Here is a 20,087-nt window from a genome sequence, read left to right on the forward strand (position 1 = left end):
ATGAAATACTATAGGCTTGAAATACTTCAAAAATTAGTAGACAGAACAAAATGTGATATGGTCATCACATACGAAATTGTAATGGGACTAAATCAAATTGACAAGTAATAATTTAAATCTGGAACATTGAAGGGAAAAAATAAAAATCAATTGATTCAAGCTATGAAAAAAAGCGACAGACACATTTTCAAATTCTTTTATGAACAGAGTGGTAGACAGATGAAAAGAGACCAAATGAGTATTTCAAAATAACATTAAGCTTAAAAATATCATTTGACAAGGATTATAGGGAAGAGGGAATACCTGGGGTGCAGCTCTTATCCTGGAACTACACTTGGCTAATTATACATTTAGATTACTTTTAAGAAATTAAGGTTTGTTTTTATTATGGGAGATATTTAGCATTTTTTCTTCTAAAAGGTACCTTGATAACATTGCTGGGATTCATTGGAGTCTTGGCATGTGTGCTGACTCGGAAGGACAAACGTAGGCCAGTTTCTGCGGAGGCACTCATCAATGGATATGTTCACAGGTGAGCTAAATGCTAAGCTTTTCACACTTTCTCGAGTACAGGATTCCTTTTTCTCTTTATTCTGTAATAAAGCTTTCAGAAAATGTTTTGTGTTGCATAATTTGTCACACATATACATTTGAATGTATTATATGATAGGAGTAAATTAGAAACTGAAGCAGCTAGAAGTGGCACAATGTATTAAAGAAGATACATTAAATGTGCCAAGTTAATGTAACTTGGGCTGAAAGGGCTGAAAATTGAAAAAGCAGATTGGAACAAGGGTTATAAAAAGAGGAAGAGAAAATGAGAATTAAAAGGAAGGAGTACAGGTATGTCCATTAATGTATTAAGAGAGTAGTGTGGTGACACTGAAAGGCTTCTTATGGCTGAGTTTTAAGTGCCTATGCAAGAATTTAATATTTTTGAAGACGATGGCAGTTGTTAGTGCTTATTTTCCCAATCATACAAATGAAAATGTTAGATTTCTGGGGGAAAATAAGTGAGAGTGATAATTTTCTCTAAGTTACAGAATGTTTTGGATGTCTCATTTAAATGGAACTATAATGAACCCCAAGAATCATGGAGTAGGTATGTCTGGTATCCATTGAATAAATGACAATGGCTTAATACATTACTGTACTGTATTAAGCATAATGGTACACACAAATATGCAGTGCATAGTTCTATGTGAATGGTAGAGTAGAAAAGAGCCCAATTTACTAAAAACTTGTGGAAGAATTATCTTTAAAATGTGTTAAGTGATGCAAATCAGTAAGAAGAATATCAAGAGTTGTCTGATCACATGAGTGGGCTGAGCAGGATAAGTCTAAATGGTAAATAGATGAACTGTCTCAAAATATCAAAGAAGACGAAAAATGTAGATGTTAAGAAACAAATTAATTGAAATCAGAGTAAAATGAGTTTGTTCCTTGAAGCAAGAGAATGTTGATGGTAGTAGAATGAGTCAAGTGCTTGGTGGATGAGCAAGAGCTGTTGATGACAAGTAAAAGGAGTTTGTTGATGTATATTGCACGGATAAAAGAACCAATAACATGTAAGCATAATGGGGGATCCTATGGAGTAATGACCAGTACTACCAGATCAGAGTCAAAAGGTCATGGGTTCAATTGCTGTGACGGGACAGAAGCATTTGGGCATCATTTTCTTTTGCCTGATGGCTGTTCATCTAACAATAAATAAGTGAATGGGAGTTAGATAACTATTGTGGGTTGCATCCTGGGAAAGGTCAGTAGTTGGCCTATGTGAAATGGGAAAATGTTTGTTGTGTATTTGTAAGAGTGGTACAATATTAGCTTTCTTTTAATAAGTTATATCTTTAAGAATTGCACTGTTGCTTATTCATATTATACTATAGGTATCTTTCATGCCTGAAGAGTATATGACAGTATATATTCAGGATCAATGAGGAGACCTTTGACAAGCTACAGGCTTCCTGTCCCCATCAAAGCCACTAGAGAGATGGTGGTCTTCAGGTAAATTAAATCTGTATTTGTAGTAGATTTGTTGGCCTCCATGATTCATGTAAACACTCCCATCCCTTTGATAAAGAGGGTTAATTTCTCCCACAAATGATTGTGTTTCTTTGAGTAACACACAAACCAAAATGGTAGTTGGTGAACCACATCAGCTAATTGTAACTCTTAGGATGAATTGTTTTGTGTCTGTCTCTTCTATTTCTTTCAATTTTCTAGTTTGTGTTACTCATGTATCATAGTATAGTAGTATACTATACTCTGATACACGAGTAAAAGTAATTATAAGCAGTGAAAGCTGTGGCTAGGAATAACACGACAGGAAGAGGTGCTGCCACAGGCCTGTTCAAAAGAGTGGTAGTTCTGACACCTTTTTTCTGACACTTATTTACTTGTGTGGGATAACTGGTATGTGAATGGGAGAATCAAAACTTCACTCGGTGGAAATGGATAATCTTAAAAATGTGGTGTTTGGAGAATACACTGATACCTCGGCACTCGAACAGCTGCGAATCTAACAATACGGCACTCGATCACTTTATTCGATAAAAAATCACTTTATAGTTGACTATTTGCTTGGCACTATAATATGCACTCATAACAAGTCAGTTTCTACTAACTGTTAGTCAGTGCACGAACCTACTAAACTTCTCTGTAAACTTTCTTGTGTTTTCTTGGATATTTTTTTAGATTCTTAGCATAAATACTCGGTAAATCACCATGGCATCTAAGAAGGTTAGTGATAAGATTCAAATGAAAAGAACATTAGTTAGACCACGATAAGAGATGAAAAAAGAACTCGTAGCAAAATAGGAAAGTGGTTTCTGCCTGTCTATTCTTGCTCCATGTTTGGTATCCCTAAATCTAATATCTCTACAATACTAAAAAAATAAAGAGGCCATCAAAGGAGCTGATAGCGAAGTCTTCAAAGCTAGTTATGGGTGATTTTAGTAATACAATATAAGAGAAGTGGCAGTAATAGTGTGGTGAGAAATGGGGAGGCTGCCAGTTCACACAAATACACTGCCATATACGTCATCAATGCTCCTAAGTACAGATAAAGTGAGAATAAATTTTGCATTTATTTCATCTATTTATTGTCTATATTGTATATGTGTATTTTTTGTAGTCTGGAATGGATTAACCCAATTTACATTACTGTATCTCTTATAGGAAAACAAAATATTCAGTACAGTACTGTACTCAAATAGATCGGCACTCGAATGGCCTTCTGGAACAAATTATGCTTGAGTTCCGAGGTTCCATTGTATACCTGTACAGTATTGCAAGGATGTAAAATGTCATTGAGATGTAAAGTGCAAAAGGCGATAAATCACCCCTGTCCTCTAGAGTTGTCATGTTGAAGAAATAATGTACTAAATTATCTGAATCGAACCTAACCAGTTGACCCATGCATAGAAAACGAGTTGTTTGTGAGCCACTATGATTTATAGTACATCATATTTGGTTTATTGGGCATTTTAACGTCAAAATGCGATGTATTATTCAAGAAGACACGAGGGATAAACAGTGAGCTTTGGAAGATTATACCGAGTTGGTTTTGGGCATATTGAATGAAAACAATTCTGGTAAATTGGTGTTTATATGGGGGAGCCCCTCTGGTTTCCTGGAACTATCTGACTGATATAAGTTATAATAGTCTGGGGCATCAGTCAATTGGGGTTCAGCCTACTAGAGACCACGAGCCAGAACCTGGCCCCCTCAGAGAGGCAAAGGAAGCAATGGCCTATGGAAACCCTCTTGTACATGGAAGATTCCAAGTCTGCCAATGACCGGGGTTAGTATCCAGAAAGGTAGGCATAACAAAAAAGACCCCACATGGGGTCTGGAGGTTCACACCTCCAGTTTGTTGGCTGATGCGATCTGGGGCGGTCATCGACTCTGGCCTCAAATTCTTGACAGTATTTGTACCTTAGTGGTGTGTCCTGCTGATTGTGGTGCAGTGGCTAGGAGAAATTTAAGTGTACTGGGTTGCATGTGTTTAGGGCTACCTTCCCTAAGTGCCCTGTAAGTACTACCCTTGGGTTCTAGGGTTACCTTCCATAGAAATTTCGGAAACCACTTCAGTGGGGGTCTTTGCTGCTCGGTATTTACCCCGCCCTTGGGGTCAGCTCAGCTGGGGTTTTCGTGGTCTTGGGTAGGAAGTGGCATTGTTACTGGTATCTATTTAACCTCCGCAACTTTATTGCTGAGGTGAACCTGCACAAGGCACTGCGCAACTTGCCTACCTATGCAGCAGCCAGTTCCTGTTCCTTCTGGGTACGTTGTACTGTTGCGGAGTTTTTCTTTTAATTTTGTTTTCCTTGTTTTGATGGAGTCTGCCTTGTTTGGCTATTGGTCCACTACAGGTATTTTGGTGGCCCTCCTCTAGGCCCCTGTGATTGTACATGTCGCAGGGGTTCAGTTTTTAGCAGTTCTCCCTTGTTAGTTTGGGCCTAACCGCTTTGCAGTATCATCCCTGGGCTTCCCGTAGCAGACAGTCTGCGGGCCCTGGAAAACCCCATTGGAGTTCAGTTGACCAATGGATGCATCTTCTGAGTTCCATCTCGCCTTGTGCGAGTTTGAAGGTTGCTCAGTTATCTCAGGGTGACAGTCACCTGTTTTGCCTGAGTCGTGCTGCATGCTGGGTCAACAATGCCTCTGACCCTGACTCTTGCGAGTCGTGTTCTCTGCTCGTACTCCAATTTACCCATTCTCTTGACACTGGGGTTTGAGTACAGGCAGCATCAGCATTGCATACTAGGTTTAAGTTGCTCATTGGTTGCCCACCCGGATGCCCTGAGGTTGTCCTGTTTTGGTTATAGGGACCCAAACTTGGGGGACATTAGTCGCTTTGACTTTGGTTCCATCCGTGCTTCCAAGTCCTTCCCCGGTTGTTGTTGTTCACCCTGTTCAACCACCTGCCTGATCCCGGCTCCTAAATGTCTGAGGGTTTAGGAATCGGGGCGGGGTTTAGTTAATGAGACTTGGGGGGGGGGGGTCTTCTGGGGCTGCCACATTCAGGTCAGGGACAGAGGCATTTGAGCCTGCTCCTCCTGCCGAGGCTTCTGGGTCTTACCAGTGGACCCCCCTTCTTCTCTGCCTTTCCCCTGGACCCTGCCTTTTCTTCAGGGATAGAGATTTGGAGGACGGCTCTGCCCCGGGGCCTGGTTTGGAGGTTCCTGGTGCTGGGGATGAGCTGGCCTGGGGGGCTTGGGCCCTCTTTGATCCCGCTTGGGTTTTGTGCCCTCTTCACGGGGTTTGTTGTTGCAAAGAGGAGGGGTTTTCTTACCCCCTCCCCTCCCTCTTCCTTGTTTGAGTAGAATTTGGGATCTGCTCCTCCCCGGGTTTTGTTCAGAGTTCCCTTGGGTTCCTTGGCTCCTTCTTTCTGGAGGTTTTCTGCCTCTCGAATTTCGCCTTAGGACGTTCGGGAGGTGCTTGCAGCTTACCTCCTGCGAGACCCGGAGTTCTGGAGTTTTTCTGGCTGGCAGATTGCCTTTTCTTTTCGCTGGGAGCATGGCATAGATTTTATCGGACCCGCAAGCTCGAGTGGCGAGAGTCGGTTACGGTTCTGCAGGTTTACCTAGGGGGTGAGTTTGAGCACCTTAATGCATGCTTGTTCACCCCTGTGTTTTCCCGCCTTGTTCAGCTGCAGGTTCCTGTCCTTTCGGCGTCCTTGGTCGCTGAGGACTTGAGCACTTACGGGCATTTGACTTCAGTCAGGCGCTTCTTTTCCCTTCTTGAGTTGTCCTTGGACTGGCTTTAGGAGGATGTAGAATCAATGAGTGCCGGGTCTTTATCTGCTGCGCTTGCCTTGGTGGCTAGGGCATTGGTCGTGCTATTGAAGTTGTTTGCGCCAATTCTCAGGGAGGCGGTGTCTGTTCTTTACTTCTCACGTCGCGTGCCATCAAGCCGTGCTTGCTCTTTCTCTTTGGAATCTATGCGGCTAAAAGCAGCTAAAAGAGGCGGAGCCGGAGCCAGGGCCCTGGCTCTTAAGTTTTCGGTGCATTTTTGTCCGTTGTGGATTTCAGAGGCTGCTGTCGTGCAGTATCTGCAGGCGATCTCATCTAGTTGTCGGGCTATGTCGGACTTTTTGGTTCTCCATGGGGGCCGTGCTCAGGGTTCTTGCAGTCGGGGTGGGAGATTAGCGCCAGTTTCTGAGCCGTCATCATCTGGTCTGCACAATGTTCACTCTGCTCGTCGGCCAGCTTCTCATAAAGAGGAGTCGGGCTCGGTTGGAGACTAACCATACCAGGGGAGTAATCCTGGTGGCCCTTCGGTGGCTGGTCTGGCCTCGGTTTCAGGCGCTGCTTGCTCGGTGTCCGAACCCGAGATGTTTTTTGTGGCTCTGCCTCTTTTAGCTGCTTTTAGCCGCATGCTGAAAGGTCCGATAGATGGCTGGCTCGGTTTACTCCTCTGCTCTTCGTGTCTGGTGTTTTTGACGCGGGTGTATCACCATTTGTATGGTGATCAGGTGGCTTCGTTGGTGGTGTCCCACCTACGAGCTTCGTCTCGGTGACAGTATGAAGTTTCCTGGTGTTCTTTTCACCATTTTCTTTCTCTTTGTAGGTTGTCTTCTATTTCAGATCGGGTTTTTTGTCCTTTTTCTTCTTAGAGTTTTTCAGGACTCATTTGATGCCCAATACTGTCGCCTCTTATTGTGTGGCGCTGGCAGAGCTGCTTCAGCTTATATTCAGGGCGGATGTCACTTACATCCCATTTTGTAAGCATTCTCACGCCTTGTTTCATCTCCAGCCTGCTCATTCACCCCCTTGAGCTGGATGCTCTCTTTTCTCTCTTCTCCTTGGTTTGTGATGGCCTCTTTGGCTCAAGATTGTTTTTCCAAGGCACTGTTTCTATTAGCAGTGGCCTCTGGGAGTCGGGTTGGTGAGCTTCATGGTCTCCTCTGGCAAAGGGGTTTCTGCTCTTTTAGTCCTGGTGGTCGGTTTATTCGGTTGCAGCCATCTCCTTTTTTTTCTTGCGAAGAACGAGACAGTGGCTTTCCAGAGGGGACCTTGGGTCATTGATGCTTGGTTGGTCAGGCCAGGGGTTCATCATGTGTTGTCCGGTTGCGGTTCTTTGCTGTTATTTGCACGCCTTCTGTGGCAGGGGGATGTGCCTTAGGTTGATCCAGTTTCCCGCGTTCCTCTTTCCAGGGCTCGGGTTTCCAGGTCATCCACAGGGTTAAGTCTAGCAAGCCTGCGGTCTCTCCTTGTGCCCATGATGTTCATAAGTTTGCATCTTTGGCTGCCGTGTTCGACAACATGTCGTGGGCTGACAATCTGGCACAAGGTTTTGGAGGTCAAACAGGGTCCTGGCCACTCATTATTTGGTAAATACCATTATTCCTGGTTCCTGTTGTTCATGTGTGTCTTTGGGTCACGGGTTACAGCCAGTTGTCTCGAGTTGAGGAACGAGTGGCGGCCGCCTCCCAGGTAAGTCTCCTCTTTTACTTTGGTTATGTAGCTCCAGGGAGCCGGAGGGGCTCCCCACAGAAAACCAGCGTTGAATGTAATGAAACACCATTTTCTGGGTGAGCTCCGGAGGCTCCCTAGCACCCTCTTTTCCCCCCTGGTCGGTGGTTTTCTTCTGGTTTTGATGCTCGACCTATGAACTGGAGGTGTGAGTAACCGGCATGGGGAGGGTCCGGAGCTCCCCCCTCCTGGGGAGGGGAGGGCTGCGCAGACAGGCGGCGGTGTGTTACGTTTGCTTGTTTCTTTAGGTTGGGGGAGTTCTGAATCTCTGTTCAGTCTTCGGTTGCAATTTTTTCTTACCATGTGGGGTCTGTTTTGTTATACCTACCTTTCTGAGTGCTAACCCCAGTCGATGGCAGACATGGAATGTCCCCAAGTACAAGGGGGTTCCCATAGGCCATTGCTGCCTTTGCCTCTGAGGGGACCAGGTTCTGGTTCATTGTCCCCAGTAGGCTGAACTCCAATTGACTGCCCCAGATTAATATAATGTAAATCAGTCAGATAGCTCCAGGGAGCCTCCGAGGCTCACCCAGAAAATGGCGTTTCATTACATTCAACACTAGGTTTTTGAAAAATTGAGTTATGGTAGATGGGTTTGTTTTGTGCATGTTGAATAAAAAGAGTCGGTGTAGTGAGCGTAAGTAAATTTCTGGGTAGGAAGTAGAAAGAATCCTTAGCTTTAGTGCACCATCTGTAATTTACAGGTATGATTAATATTTAAACATTTACGTTGTATGAAGGAACGGAACCCGCATCCCTATGTTCCAAGGGGATGCAGGTTCAATCCCATTGGACTGCTTCCATATTTATACATTGATTCATCAGGTTCTTGTGATTTCTTTATGCATGATTAGTATTTTTTCAGAAAAACTATGCGTGGAAACAGGGAGCCGCTACATGACTTGAGTGAGGAGGAATGCCTGCTGGATGGCGAGGTCATTGATGAGGTGTAACACAGTCATGTATTCTTATAACTAAAGGTTTTATTTTTTGTACTCTGTAAGGGTTGTAGACAAAAGAATGTGTATGCCAAATAGAGCAAAATATTGTATTTTCTAGTCAGTACAGTAAATGCAGATACAGTATACCTAATGTCATACATTCCACATAATATATTTGAGAATCATTTTCTCATGTTGTGCAATTAAGAATTGTCTTTATTTTCCACTTTTAATGACAGTAGATATTAGTCTTTTAACATTATTTTTTTATATTGTGCCTTAGATTATTGAGAATTTATTTGCTCAGGATATTGGCTCAAACAAATATTTAAACTTTGATGTTAGTACAGTTCTACTATGTTACAGTACTATTGTACAATTATTATAAAAAAAAATTGTCTAGATTTTGGAAACTTATAATTTAGCTAGTCATTGGAAATTTATCAACTGGTATTGCAAAATTTGTATTTTCCAATTTAGGATTTCAGTGACTGGACTGGTCACTGATTTTGTACCTTAGGGGTACAAAAAGAAAAAATCCAAAATTTCCATAGCTTCCCCTGTATTGTACAGTGTTGTACAATATAAATTTCACACACATTTTGATTTACAGTACAATAAGAAATATATACAGTACTATATAATACAGGACATATTGCAGTATCAGTGCATACTGTCTAATACAGTATATCCCGCAGTACCAGTGTATGTTTAACAATAGTGCAAGACTCAAATCAGAGTCCAAGATGTCATCTCTGTTTCTGAGTGAGAGAATTATGAATATTGAACAGTGAAATGAGCTAGTTCTTTACCAAATGTAGGTAGAATCAGTCAGTTCATGGGTTGTGAACCTTGTATCTCTCTACTGAGGGGTAGCACCAGGGTGTTGTATGTACATCTTGGCTCCTCGGCTCTATATTACTCTAAAAGTTTATTTACATTTGTGAGCTTCTGTTTGACACATATTTGCATATTTATTGCCACATTTAAATTATATATAAATCGTTGTACATAATTGTTAAAAAATTCAAGGATATATACAGTATTTTAAATATATAGTTGTTTTCAAGTGTTTCACTTGTACAAACATTTGTGCTGGAAGCTGTAAAGCCTCTGGTATGTCAGCAAGATTGTTAAAATTATATTACAGTATTTGCAATTTTATTAATTCTAATTTTATTTTAAAATTGTACTGTATATACAGTATATGCTGTTGACCAAACCACACATTAGAAAGTGAAGGGACGACGACGTTTCGGTCCGTCCTAGACCATTCTCAAGTCGATTGTCAATTGACAATCGACTTGAGAATGCTCCAGGACGGACCAAAACGTCGTCGTCCCTTCACTTTCTAGTCTGTGGTCTGGTCAACATACTTCAGCCACATTATTGTGACTCATCGCCTGTACAGTATATGCTGTATCTTTTTATTTTTTTAATAATTATTTTGCTTGAGTGTGGATAATAAAAATGTTAGCACTGTAGTATTATACTATAGAAGCAGAATTTGCAAGTGTGTTGCACTTTGATATATCAAATGCAAATTTTTTGTGTAATAAAATTCCGTGCACTCTACCACCCCATAATGGGCTTAAGCTATGCAGAGAGCACTAATGTGTATGGAATTTAATGCTTTTTCTTTTTTTTTTAATTTATATATTAAATGTCTTATGTAAAAATACTAGTTATGCTGCATTCACCAAATATTCATATTCTCAATGCAAGGTTTGTAGTACAAAAGATTTAATAATGCAAAAATCGTAAATCAAATTGAAAACTTTATTCATAATTGGTTGTACATTTATAACTGAATAATTTTATAAAATGACAGTACATTAATTTCACAAGAGTGTCACAATAACAGCATAGTATATAGACATTATCATAGTATATAGACATTTTAATATCATGTAATTATTGTGCAAGTGCTGGTGATCCAACTCATTTGAATTTCAAAGTGGAAGTTGTTTTTGAAAATACCGTTTTGATACAATAAGTTCAGCTCAAATTACACCAGACTTGACAAAATTCATGCTGTCAAAAATTATCTCAAATTAATATTGTAATTTGTACTTTCTTGCTACTGCAACATAATGGGAAGGGAGGGGGAATCTTTGACAAACTGCTGGCTTCTTGTCCTAATCAAGGCCATTAGAGATGGTGGCCTTCAGATAAATTCAGGTACTGTAAAACATTTGAATTATTTATTAGTCGTGTGTTTTGCTTTGGCTAATTAATATTTACAGTAACAAATATAAATTTTCATCCACACTTCCGTGGATATAAACATTCCATTACCCATGCGTGTGAGGCCGAAGCTCTATTGACCGAACTATAGAGTAGCCTTGATAAGGAGAGTTTCCAGAAGCTTTGGCCTCGCATTCGTGGAGTCCGCGGTTCAAGCATCCAAGCCCAGGTGATTGGAATGTAACAAATATCTTATTTTAATTGAAAATATCTTATAGTAGGAGTTAAAAGATACAGATGGAGAAAACAATGAGAAGTGTGAAAGCGATAATGATTTAAAGTAATAAAGCAAGAAATGCTTGAGTTGAATTTAAAAATAAGTTGAATTTAAATAAGTCTGTTTTGTCTGAAGACTGAATGTTGTTGTCATAAAAAGAATAGCGTATGGTTTTGGGAATTTGAACCAGGAAGAATAATTTAGTATTTGAGAGAAAGTACAGTTCCTGTGTAATGCCCAGAGAAAGTACACCCATGACTCATCATGGGAACCTCCATGGTAAGGTCAGCCATGTGACCTCAGATTCAGCTGGAGTTAATTGAAATATTTCCTGGCTTCACCCTAGTCAGCTTGTTCATGTTTACAAATAATCCTGATAGTTTTGACAAACACTTAATGGTACATCTTGAGTGTTTTTGCACACACCATGGGGAGCTGACTCCTTAAGTGCTGAACAAACTGGTAAGGTTTGCAAAACACATTTTCCTGTGTAGGCTGAATCACCTGGGAACAGGATCACACCAGACTTTCCCACAAGAGTTGCAATGCCCCACCCTGATTCCGTGCGTGGCAAAAGATTGTACATATACCCCTGTATGAGAGTTAGAAGAGAGAGTGCTGGAGGTAGTGTGGGGTGCAGGTCATCAAGAGTTAAAACCTTGATGATACTAGTGATTGAAACACTGGTAATTTAGGTGCAATGTAATATAAACTGAAATGTGGTGTTCCACAAATGGTTACAACCGGAACCAATGGTACCTTTCCAAGGAAATGTTACACAGAAAAAAATTACAAACTAGATGCTGCCACCATCTTGCCTGTCACTTAGCTATATCAAGCAATGAGGCAAGAAGCATTGCTTGGCTTTGAGAGTCCTTTTCTAACTGTCATTAATTACTGACCGGTTGTTAACATAACTGAACTCAGAGGAACTAGATAAGTCCCATTAATTGACACAGATGGAAAGTTTAACATAGGTTTATCGAGAGAAAAATATGATATTCATCAGACTACAAGTCCCTACCCTAACACTGGCAATTGTTTAGACACTACACATGGAAAAATATCAAAGATCACACACATTACCTTCTAGGTCCTGCTCTACGACCTGGGTGAATTCACTGTCTCCTGAGGCCCACTTGATGACCTGTGGCCCACACTACCTCTCTATCCTCCAGCACTCTCTCCTAACTCTCATATAGGGGCATATATACAATCTTTTACCATGCCCCGAATCAGGGTGGGGCATTGCAACTCTTGTGGGAAAGTCTGGTGTGGTCCTGTTCCCAGCTGATTCAGCCTACACAGGAAAAAAGTGTTTTGCACTCCTAACCAGTTTGTTCAGCACTAAAGGAGTCAGCTCCCCATGGTGTGTGCAAAAACACTCAAGATGTACCATTAAGTTTGTTTGCCAAGACTATCAGGATTATTCGTAAACATGAACAAGCTGACTAGGGTGTAGCCAGGAAATATTTCAAGGTTAATATAATCTGGTGTTACACCTGTATACCGTTTCTATATACTGTATGTAGTTTGTTCTGTTGAAATCAAACCCACAGAGTTGTTCTCTTGTGAAATGCAAACACGAATGACCAACTTCATTCATATCAAATCAAAACAAATGCTTTATTTATAAATGGTTATATATTTATAATTGGGTAAGTTTACATATGTACTTATGATTAAAGATATATTTTAATACTGTATAATTAAATTTAGAAGTCTTTGTGAATGAGAGTTCCTCAGTAACAAATCCAGTATGATAAATTTAAACTTTTGTGTCAGATTTTTTTTTTAATCTAGTTCTGCATGAAAAATTTTATGTTTTTATTTCCTTTGTCATAAATACTTATACTTTACTTTTAAAGAATTATTGTGACAGTATTAGTGTTCAAGATCAGTATGATAACTTGTAATATTATATATTTAATGTAAGGTAATGAAGGGTATAAAAAATAATTTAAATCATTGCTGTTGTGTATAACAGGATGGGTCATAGGAACCAAGAAGATGTAGTGCCATAATTATTGGCAGAAGACCAATATCTAGGTTTTCTTTCTTCCTCTTGGAGAAACAAATACGTCGGGAAAATTTGTTTAGTCAGGTGGCTGTAAATGACCTTAAAACAGTGTACACAGCTTATGCATAGACTAAACCTTATATTTGAACAAAATTCCCTATTTGATGTTTTATTTAAAACCAAAGCAATTCAAGCACATTACGTTTGTCTAGATTATTTGCTTTTATTTAGCTTTTAAAGTATACAGTAGAGTAAATTATTAACTATTTACTAGATTATCAATGATTTTGTTGTAATGTTTGTGTTGTAAATATCTTTAGGCTGGTAGTAGTGTTTTTATTTTTATGTTGGTAATAATATAATTTACAAAAAGGGGCATTGTGTATTCATTTGATCAATACAAGAACATAACAATAATGAAAACTACAAAAGGCCTGTTGGCCCATATGTGGCAGGCCCTATTTATATACTGTACAACCAAACTCATTTATACAAGATGATCAAGGCAGATGTTTTGCAAGCTGGGATTACTGTATCTATGATTGGTAGAGTACTTTATTAGGGTGAACCCAGGATTCAGATTGATCTTGGTTATGAAAATGTAATTCTTAAATATAAAACAACCTCCAGGATTTGCATCTTCCAAAAGTCTCTTGCATTGACTCAAAGTAATGTAGACCATAGGGTCTTATATTTTTCTTGTGGCTAGTCTTCATTTTGTGTTCATATGAGGTACCGTTACCCAGGTGCTTGAGAGTATTTCTGGCTAGGGTTATAGTTGCTGTAACTAACCACTTTAAAAACAAAATTTCTTTATGGTTTTTAGATGCTCTGTTGCAATATATTCTAAAAGGATATTGACCATTATTGTTCTAATTCCTTCATTTGGGAAATTTGCTGATAAGTAAATGAATTTGGTGCTGAACTCAATAGCATATTGATGCATTTACTCAATAAAACAGAGGGTTCTTGGAAGAATATGTGCATCCTTTGGGTGGCTTGGCCTTTGCAGTGATCATGCTGGCCTGTAGCTGGCTGCTTGTGCTTTTTCCAATGGGTGTCCTTTCACCTTTGGTTGGGTTGTGTGGTGTGGGTGCAGTTTTGCTTGAGGTGGATTCTGTCATCATCTTTCCTTTAGGTTCTTTAAGGTGTACCCCATCCTTCGACGCTTTTCCAGTGTCAGTCAGCATCACTTTCTTTTTCGCCTGTGGCAACTGCCATTTCAAGTATATATTTTGATCATGCAGGATACAAATATTATTGAAACATTTTTCCATAACCTATGTCAAAGTAAGAAAACAATATTGTAGATGTATATATTTATTAATATAAAAATATGCTTATAATGCATTTATATACATTAAAAAGTTTAATTCTTCCCAAACTTGCTATACATTTTAATAATTATTCAACAAGTGTACAATGTGCATGCTTCTACCACTCCAGCTAACTAATAGACCCAAAGTGGTTTCTTGATTTTCCATCATCAGGGACAGAAATCCTGTTTAAGCTTATCAAGGTTCCCTCAAGGCCAATGACTGACATTCTCCAGGATGCAATCCACAACAGTTGCCCAACTCCTAGATGCCTATTAACTGCTTTGAGAATAGGTGCATCAGATATAAGGAAACATGCCCAAAACATCTCGCCCTGCCTGGTAATCAAACTGATCCAATCTGTTGTGAACTAATTATGTTAAACTGTGAAACAAATCAGAAAAACATACATTTCCAATTCCCCATTATATTTTACAAAGTAATGTATGTGTTTATACTTCCCCTTATGGCAGCTACATTGTTATGATGATGGAGGCAAGAATACTTTGAGCCTGGCAAGTTCCATTGAATGCCAACTTGGAAGAAGCAAGACCAAAGGTGTCTGTGCCTTTGCCATGCATGGAGAAGGTACCTGGATGCCTAAAGGTAATATTCCCAGTTTTACTTTCATCTGGGTGATGTGCCTACCAAGTGACTGCGGCTCCTAGGGGTGCAACACTTCTTTCGTGGATAGGGATAACTGGGAGGTTCAACAGGATCCCATTGGATCGATCAGCTAGTCTGGTTAGTGGGCATTGGAAGGTTAGTATCCCTACAGGTCCTTAGGTTGCCATTTACTGGTTACCTGCATAAACTTGTGTGACGGTAACGCGTTGGTGTTCGGCTGTTTAAGGCTAGGGGTATGGCCTCGTCACATAGTTATAAAAAAAAAATAGAAAAACTGGAACTTCGTCTGTGGTAAGGTAAGGAGAAGACACACAAAACACAAGTAAACTTTAACAATGAAATTTTAATTACGTTAAATAAATCAAAACATGAAAATAATGCACAAACAAATTCTTATAATAAAATCAATGAATCAAAATAATAAGAATACTTAAATGACAAAATGAAAAGTTACGTTAAGGCAAAATAACAAGAAGTGCAATACAACAGTAAATGGGAGGTGCTGGAATATTGGCTTAAAGCCACCACCTCTCTCAGTACACTCTAGAGTCTAGCTGGGAGGTGTGCTGGCTACGAAAGCACTGAACATTCTGAGGACTGATGTTGGGGCGACCCCAGACATCAGGTAGTATTGGGGGCGAGTACAGGTGCAGCCAGACCGGCGACCAATCAGCGGAGCCGTAGCGATCAACGGGTAGTTTGGTGGTTGGAGTTCGAACAGGTGGCTGGTTGCATACGTTTCTGCTCACCCTGGCAAGCCTTGCTGGTGCTGGTGTTGTTGTCGTTGTTGGACATTTCTTCCATAGTCTTTTTATATAATTGTGAAGACGTAATTTTGGAGGGAAGAGCAGGCTCAATCTCTTGAAGGAGATTATCGTCACACTTGCAACCCTGGAGTTGCCTTGGGTTTTTATGCCTTCTCATGTTTGGCTTTGTGGTGGATGAGGGATGGGAAGTTTAATATAAATCCTTATATGTTTACTTTGTCAATCTCTTGAACTGGTGTGGCTCAAGCTGTTACCTCCTCCCAAGATGTAGTCTTCTGACTTGGCTCAGCTTGGCTCCTTGATTACCATTTTAGTCCTCTTCCTTTACCCCTGCAATGTCTGTGGTGATGGCTACTACTATGTCACCATCTTTACTCTATTTCTGGAGAGCAAAGGTGTCATACTTACCCTTGGTCGAGTTCTCGTACCTCACATGCTCCTATATTTGATGGCTTGTTTTGACCACCAAGTTAGACTAAATATTTCTATCTTAAGTCACTATATGCTTGTCAGTAAAATTATCTGCATTTTCACTCACTTGGGCTGTTTGTTCTAATGTAACCTTCCATTCCAGACAATCTAGCACGTGTATTATTGGAATACAGTTTCGGGAACAAGGTGACCATCTTGCCTCCCATCTTCATATTGGCGAGGTTCCCATTATGATGAAAATGTTTAGCCGAACACAAATATAGGTACTGTACTGTACATGTATTATTTTTCCACTCATCGTTTTGTTGGTAGCAGAGATCTTGAACTGGCATGCTGATATTCAGACTACAGTATCTTAGAAAGTCAGGGTAACTACTTTGTCCAAGTGGACACATTCAAAGTAGGCATAATTGCCCTCTCTGTTACTAAAATAACATTTGATAGTTAATCTCTCTGACCCCACTTATCCTAGAGGTGGTCTAATGTTCATATACGCTCCCTTTAACACTCCAATGCAATGCTCATTGAAAGTTTGGCCATGGTGCCTCAAATTTTAGAATTGTGTTGCTCTGCTGCCACAGTCATTTTTAAATAAGGAAAGGTAACAACCATGCCCAAGGTTTCAAATTTGGGTGAACTGGCAGTTCTATGGACTGATGTCTTGATTCAGTTGTACTCAATATATTTTTTCTACTTTATAACATCTCAAACTGTTTATTAGATGCAGGGTAGATTTAGATATTCTAAAGGGAAGCAAATAGTTTAGCAGACTTGCAATCCTTTATATGCATCTCTTTAATTAAAAAAAAAAATTGAAATATATGTAGATGCCCATATTGATCTGCTAAAATATTTTTCCCTTTTATAACTTCTCAAAGGTTTTACTTACTGCATAAAGTAGAAAAAAAATCAGATTGAGTACAACTGAATAAGAACATCAATCCATAGAACCATCAATGGATCCAAGTTTGAAACACAGTATGTTCATTATCAACCCTTATTTAAAAGGTGTCTTTTTTTTTTTTATTGCCCACTTTGTGGCATGTCAAGAATGGTTGCACAACCATACTGGTTTACTGCATTAATTATGATGGTGGCTGCAAATATGCATGGTGAACCTGTACTCACTCACTATACAATGGAGCAGTCCATTCTCCAACTAAAGCAAAACATCCTCTTTTCTCAGACACGATGTTGGTTGTGATGCCATGGCCTCTTTTAAAAGTGGCAGTGACCCATCATGCATATTTGTGATCCTTTGCTCACTATAAAAAGGAGCAGTTCATTCTCCTACTCGATCAGTTTTTTCCAAGACAAGACATCAATTGCTATGCCTTGTCCTCTTCACTGATGTCCTGAATGCTCATGCTGCTCTTCCAGAGCCCTTGACCAACTGTGATAGTGAGGATGATGGAATGGGCAAAAGGCAGAGTGCAGGACAGGAATAATAGAGGGGGGAGGGGGACCTAAGAGATCCATATTGGAAATGGGAGGGCTGAGAGATGGGGAAGTAGGGGGATAGGTTCGAGCATGAAGGAGGGGTCTTGCAAGGAAGATGCATGGATGTTGCGAGTGAAGAAGAGAGGAAAAGCTTTCAGTAGGAGACTATGAAGGGGTTGGAAGTATGCAACTCTGTGGAAATCTAGAAAGCAAGAATATGAAAATTTTGGAGCTGGGGACCAGAAGAAAAGTTGATAGAGGATTTTGGAGGAGCATGCAGGTTATCAGTGAAGGTGCCAAGGCATTGCAATTGACAACCTGTCTCGGAAAAAAAAGAAATGTTGTCCTCTTGATAGAGTTGAAGAATGGACTGCTCCTTTCTATAGTGAGCAATGGATTGCAAATATGCATCATGGGTCCTTGCCACATTTAATGCAGATGTGGACTCTCCAATTGGGTAGTGCACTGGTGTGGTGCGAGGTCACATTCCTGAGAAGCACATTTGACCACCCTGAGGATGACTGAGGTCTGGAGGTTTCAACTGTCAAGTTTAATTTTAGCAATACAGGGGGAGCAATTATGTTTATCATGAGGAGGGGCAAGTGAAAGTGTACACTTGGATAATAGTGTGCCCCTGGCATTTTGAGATTGATTACCATGCCATGCCAATATTCAGACCAAAATCCCTGCTGCCAACCATTATCATAACTGGCACCTCATCAACACAAAGCAACACAGCTTGTTTCAGAAACTAAGCCCCAATAATACACATGACAGACTGTCTGGAATGGAAGGTAACCCTGGGAATATCGGGCTTCGATATGTACTGCAATCACAGGAGTGGCAAAGCCACAGACAGCTTTGGCTCTCCCTCAGGAGGTGCAAAAAGATATTTGCCAACAGAGCACTCTAGCCCCACCAACATGGCAAGGCAGTTGCCGCTGAGAAACAATGGCCAAATGGATTATTAAACATTATAGTTTTTGTTATATTAATCAGTAATCATAAAATAACTTCAGTTGAATATAAAATGACAGTGCAATTCCTTCATTTGAAATTATTCTATCTGGCTACAATACTGTACTTATACAAACACCCAGCTTTTCACATACACCACCAAATCATTCTGTATTGTACCTATCTTCCTATTCTCAATTTATATTGATGACAATGCAATGTTGGGTTGTTTTCATGTAATACTTTATCATGCAGTAACCCTTCTATTATTTGATAAAGTATTTAAATTCTTTTAAAAAATTTTTTTTACCCATTTTATTGTGAGAAGTTCCCAAGACAGTAGGCTCACTCAAGACAATGTTACTCACTCTTAATATCATCAGTTGTTTATCTTGCAGTTCTACAGTTACTTTTGAAGAACCAAGTAGCAATACAGTACACACACATTTGTCACCTATTTCTCTCTCTAACTTAAATAATACTGTACTGCCTTAGCTTCTTAAGAACTGTCATCTGTCTTTGTATCCTTTCGAAAAGTAAAAGAATGCATCACAATATCTTTGTTGACTGAAATGAGTCTTTCTATCTTAGACAATTCTTGATCCTTAATAGGAATCTCATCAAAACCTTTTGGATTGGTACAAATCTGCCTGAGATTTGGAGACAGCTTTAGAGCCAACAGGTAACCTCTGCAAAGTAAAGACAAATTAAAGTCAGAGTATTTTATTTGTAAACAAATATTCATTGAATAATGTTTGAAATTTTACATATTACAGTAATTGTATTATGATTTACAAGATCCACTAATTATATACCGAGATATGGGCAAGTCTTTGAACGACATAAACCATATGATCATTTTACTATTTTGGTTACATAAATGGGATACAGGATTAATACTGTAGACTTTAAGCTTTATAAAATCATAAAAATACAGGAAACTGCAGGTCTGTTTGCCCATATGAGGCAGCTCTCATTTATATCCACATGAACTCATTCTTATGTTTTAATCCATGCTTGAAACAACGGTCCATTATTTCCACATATTTATTAAGGGGCCTCGTAGCCTGGTGGATAGCGCGCAGGACTCGTAATTCTGTGGCGCGGGTTCGATTCCCGCACGAGGCAGAAACAAATGGGCAAAGTTTCTTTCACCCTAAGTGCCCCTGTTACCTAGCAGTAAATAGGTACCTGGGAGCTAGTCAGCTGTCACGGGCTGCTTCCTGGGGTGTGTGTGTGTGTGTGGTGTGGGGAGAAAAAAAAAAAAAAAAAAAAAAAAAAGTAGTTAGTAAACAGTTGATTGACAGTTGAGAGGCGGGCCGAAAGAGCAAAGCTCAACCCCCGCAAAAACACAACTAGTAAACACATCTTATGATACCCAATAATTTATTCCAAAAATCAACAACCATTTCCAAACAAGTATTTACCCATGACTTAACTGAATCTAAACTTTTCCAATTCATATAGACTGGTTCGAGTTCTGTTGGTATAATTAGAACCTTATTTACATTCCTTTTGTTATACTCCTTCATTTTCTTTTAATAGACTTCAATCATGTTATCCCTCAACTTTCTCCTGAAGACTGAGTAAGTTTTGTTAAACTCTTAATGGAAGGTTTCTAATTCCTTGGGTTAACTTTGTC

At 39.7% G+C, this 20,087-nt stretch overlaps 2 protein-coding genes across 2 annotated transcripts in view; one reads left to right on the forward strand and one right to left on the reverse strand.

The window, feature by feature from the left end:
* LOC123757930 (bis(5'-adenosyl)-triphosphatase enpp4) overlaps positions 1 to 14,667 on the forward strand; it is a 40,645-nt gene extending 25,978 nt beyond the window's left edge. Inside the window, exon 9 of the mRNA XM_045741891.2 lies at positions 8,347 to 14,667. Coding sequence (XP_045597847.2) covers positions 8,347 to 8,434 — 88 coding nt within the window. The 3' untranslated portion in view covers positions 8,435 to 14,667. The remainder of the gene's footprint in view (positions 1 to 8,346) is intronic.
* A 2,627-nt stretch (positions 14,668 to 17,294) lies between these two features.
* Positions 17,295 to 20,087, reverse strand: part of LOC123757931 (dynein intermediate chain 2, ciliary) — a 55,932-nt gene continuing 53,139 nt past the window's right edge. The window contains exon 14 of the mRNA XM_069338464.1: positions 17,295 to 19,134. Within this exon, the coding sequence (XP_069194565.1) occupies positions 18,945 to 19,134 (190 nt within the window). The 3' untranslated portion in view covers positions 17,295 to 18,944. The remainder of the gene's footprint in view (positions 19,135 to 20,087) is intronic.

This window comes from Procambarus clarkii, chromosome 40 (genome assembly GCF_040958095.1).
Source record: "Procambarus clarkii isolate CNS0578487 chromosome 40, FALCON_Pclarkii_2.0, whole genome shotgun sequence".
Classification (NCBI taxonomy): Eukaryota; Metazoa; Arthropoda; class Malacostraca; order Decapoda; family Cambaridae; genus Procambarus; species Procambarus clarkii.